Source organism: Schistocerca serialis, chromosome 8 (assembly GCF_023864345.2).
Source record: "Schistocerca serialis cubense isolate TAMUIC-IGC-003099 chromosome 8, iqSchSeri2.2, whole genome shotgun sequence".
Lineage (NCBI taxonomy): Eukaryota > Metazoa > Arthropoda > Insecta > Orthoptera > Acrididae > Schistocerca > Schistocerca serialis.
In genome coordinates this window covers 492,796,401-492,800,767 of record NC_064645.1, presented here as the reverse complement: position 1 = coordinate 492,800,767, position 4,367 = coordinate 492,796,401, and the positions used below count along the sequence as shown (strand labels likewise).

The following is a 4,367-nucleotide window of genomic DNA, read 5'->3' as shown; positions in this document are numbered from 1 at the left end:
TATCAGATAGATTATATAATGGTAAGACAGAGATTTAGGAACCAGGTTTTAGATTGTAAGACATTTCCAGGGGCAGATGTGGACTCTGACCACAATCTATTAGTTATGAACTGCAGATTAAAATTGAAGAAACTGCAAAAAGTTTGGGAATTGAACGAGATGGGACCTGGATAAACTGACTAAACCAGAGGTTGTTCAGAAATTCAGGGAGAGCATAAGGGAACAATTGATAGCAGTGGGGGAAAGAAGTACAGTAGAAGAAGAATGGGTAGCTCTGAGGGATGAAGTAGTGAAGGCAGCAGAGAATCAAGTAGGTAAAAAGACGAGGGCTAGTAGAAATCCTTGGGTAACAGAAGATATATTGAATTTTATTGATGAATGGAGAAAATATAGAAATGCAGTAAATGAAGCAGGCAAAAAGGAATACAAACGTCTCAAAGATGAGATCGACAGGAAGTGCAAAATGGCTAAGCAGCGATGGTTAGAGGACAAATGTAAGGATGTAGAGGCCTATCTCACTAGGGGTAAGATAGATATTGCCTACAGGAAAATTAAAGAGACCTTTAGAGAAAAGAGAACCACTTGTATGAATATCAAGAGCTCAGATGGAAATGCAGTTCTAACCAAAGAAGGGAAAGTACAAAAATGGAAGGAGTATATTGAGAGTCTATACAAGGGCGATGTACTTGAGGACAATATTGTAGAAATGGAAGAGAATGTAGATGAAGATGAAATGGGAGATACGATACTGCGTGAAGAGTTTGACAGAGCACTGAAAGACCTGAGCCGAAACAAGGCCCCGGGAGTAGACAACATTCCATTAGAACTACTGACGGTTTGGGAGAGCCAGTCATGACAAAACTCTACCATCTGGTGAGTAAGATGTATGAGACAGGCGAAGTACCCTCAGACTTCAAGAAAAATATAATAATTCCATATCCAAAGAAAGCAGGTGATGACAGATGTGAAAATTACCGAACTATCAGTTTAATAAGTCACAGCTGCAAAATACTAATGCGAATTCTTTACAGACGAATGGAAAAACTGGTAGAAGCCGACCTCGGGGAAGATCAGTTTGGATTCCGTAGAAATATTGGAACACGTGAGGCAATACTGACCTTACGACTTATCTTAGAAGAAAGATTAAGGAAAGGCAAACCTACATTTCTAGCATTTGTAGACTTAGAGAAAGCTTTTGACTATGTTGACTGGAATACTCTCTTTCAAATTCTGAAGGTAGCAGGGGCAAAATACAGGGAGCGAAAGGCTATTTTCAATTTGTACAGAAACTAGATGGCAGTTATAAGAGTCGAGGGGCATGAAAGGGAAGCAGTGGTTGGGAAGGGAGTGACACAGGGTTGTAGCCTCTCCCCAATGTTATTCAATCTGTATATTGAGCAAGCAGTAAAGGAAACAAAAGCAAAATTCGGAGTAGGTATTAAAATCCATGGAGAGGAAATAAAAACTTTGAGGTTCGCCGATGACATTGTAATTCTGTCAGAGACAGCAAAGGACTTGGAAGGGCAGCTGAATGGAATGGACAGTGTCTTGAAAGGAGGATATAAGATGAACATCAACAAAAGCAAAACGAGGATAATGGAATGTAGTCGAATTAAGTCAGGTGATGCTGAGGGAATTAAATTAGGAAATGAGACACTTAAAGTAGTAAAGGAGTTTTGCTATTTGGGGAGCAAAGTAACTGATGATGATAGAAGTAGAGAAGATATAAAATGTAGACTGGCAATGGCAAGGAAAGCATTTCTGAAGAAGAGAAATTTGTTAACATCGAGTATAGATTTAAGTGTCAGTAAGTCGTTTCTGAAAGTATTTGTATGGAGTGTAGCCATGTATGGAATTGAAACATGGACGATAAATAGTTTGGACAAGAAGAGAATAGAAGCTTTCGAAATGTGGTGCTACAGAAGAATGCTGAAGATTAGATGGGTAGATCACATAACTAATGAGGAGGTATTGAATAGAATTGGGGAGAAGAGGAATTTGTGGTACAACTTGACGAGAAGAAGGGACCGGTTGGTAGGACATGTTCTGAGGCATCAAGGGATCACAAATTTAGCATTGGAATGTCAGCGTGGAGGGTAAAACTCGTAGAGGGAGACCAAGACATGAATACACTAAGCAGATTCAGAAGGATGTAGGTTGCAGTAGGTACTGGGAGAAACTTGCACAGGATAGGGTAGCATGGAGAGCTGCATCAAACCAGCGTCAGGACTGAAGGCCACAACAACAACAACAACAACAAGGTTTCACAAAGTCCGCCATCTTTGGCACTCCCGGCATGTCTCCTCCATTGTCACAAAGCACCGTCCTCGTCACAGTGGACTTCCCAGCCATGCGTCTGGATCACGCGCTGGGGCTTCCCCCCTCATCTCTCGTCCGGCTAACGTTTGGCACTGTGTGTTTGCCGCCGGGTCCCGGTTTTGACGAGCGTCCAGTTTGGCCGCCACAACTCCGAACATAGGATATTCTCAGGGCACCACAACTCGGCTGTTACCTCACATACCATATCGAACATGCCTGGGATATATTGAAAAGGGCTGATTATGGACGACGTGGTGAACTTGTGGATAGTATGCCACGACGAACACAGGCATGCATCAATGCAAGAGGACGTGTTACTGGTTATTAGAGGTTCCGTTGTGTACAACAATATGGACCACCACCTCTGTAGGTCTCACTGTGCGGTAGTACAACATACAATATGTGGTTTTCACGAGCAATAAAAAGGGCGGAAATTATGTTGATCGCCATTCCAATTTTCTGTACAGGTTCCGGTACTCTCAGACCGAGATGCTGAACTGTTTTTAATGTGTGCATACTAGAGGCCAATGTCAAAATACCCAGACTCGTAAATAGGGGTCGACAAGAGGCTCGTGAACAATTGGCAATTGCAGAAGATAGTTATACTAAATACTTGCAGACTATTTCAATGGATTCTTGGATGACATAATTAATTTAGTGCTAACCGTTATAATTAAGTCCATTCCATGTAGAAATGAACGGGGCGATACGTAATAGTAATAATATTAATAATAATGATAATAATACAAAAGAGAGAGAGCATCAGAGCCGTAGCTCGCGGTCACCTACCTGCAGGTAGAGGATGACCTTGCAGAGCCCAGTGCCCATGAACCAGGTCTCCGTGACGTCCCACAGCACTGTGGGGGGCAGGCAGATGAGAATCACCATGAAGTCGGCGACGGCGAGGTTGACGATGAAGTAGTTGGTGACGGTGCGCATGGCGTGGTTGCGGTACACGGCGAGGCACACCAGCGCGTTCCCCACCAGCCCCGCCACGAACACCACGGAGTGCATCGCTATGAGTCCCCACTCGTAGTCCTTCGGGTAGATGTGTTGGTACACCATCTCCCAGTACTCGACGTCCGGGATGCAATAGTCGTTGGTGCACTCCATGGTAGTCGTCTCGTAGTCGTCCGTCGTGGTAACGTTCACCGTGGACGGGACGTCGGTGGCGTCCGTCCAGAGGTCAGACGTGTCGGTCCACATGGAGTAACTGTAGCTGCTGTCATTCGACGGTATCTCCCACGTGCTTAGCGGCCCCCACGTTCCGTCTGTCGTGACGTTCTCCATAGCAACCTCTAGGTCACACTGTCCAGCGTCACAACCGCTCCTGCACTCCCATGACTACGTCTACTGTACGTCACCGACACTGACGAAAGGCGTCAAACACCTTCGCACCTGTAGGTAATACCCGAAGTTCCTCTCCATAGTAACGTTCTCCTACCAAACCGTCACTAACTAAATCATTTTAATATTATTAAATCGGAACTATTTTTGATTCCCAATCACCACGCAACTTGACATGGAGAAAAATGAAACCATTTCCCAAAAGTAGTACCACGGATTTTCTGTGTATAGGTATTTACTGTCTTGTGATTTTCAAATACGAAAATGACTGAAACTGAAGATAAGGAACAAAACCGAAGCAGCTGAATATTACAGACTACACAGACAATATTCTAACATAAATTTGAACCCTTTCGAATAGTGTAATTTTCCAAATAAACTCTCCCTTTATTTTAAGATACACGACACTCTTTTGCGTTCTATATTTTGATGATGGGGGAGGGTGGTTGTAGTTTTGCTTAGCGATGCTCAAACGTCAGGATTCCTGCAAAGAAAAGAAAGAGACGGAAGGTTACAATAGAACAAAACCAACTGTACATTTGATTTTTGTGAGTGATAAGGTGTATAAGCGCTGGTGTGTGTGTGAGTGTGTGTGTGTGTGTGTGTGTGTGTGTGTGTGTGTGTATGTGTGTGTGTGTGTGTGTGTGTGTGTGTGTGTGTGAGGGTGCGTGAGTGAGTTTGTTTGTTTTGGATTTAGTTTG

At 43.5% G+C, this 4,367-nt stretch overlaps 1 protein-coding gene across 1 annotated transcript; it reads right to left on the bottom strand.

The window, feature by feature from the left end:
- Window positions 1-3,081: 3,081 nt before the first annotated feature.
- Window positions 3,082-3,609, bottom strand: LOC126417088 (orexin receptor type 2-like). Its single transcript, XM_050084982.1, has one exon. It carries the CDS (start codon window positions 3,607-3,609, stop codon window positions 3,082-3,084), a length of 528 nt encoding a protein of 175 aa, XP_049940939.1.
- Between the last annotated feature and the right edge of the window lie 758 nt (window positions 3,610-4,367).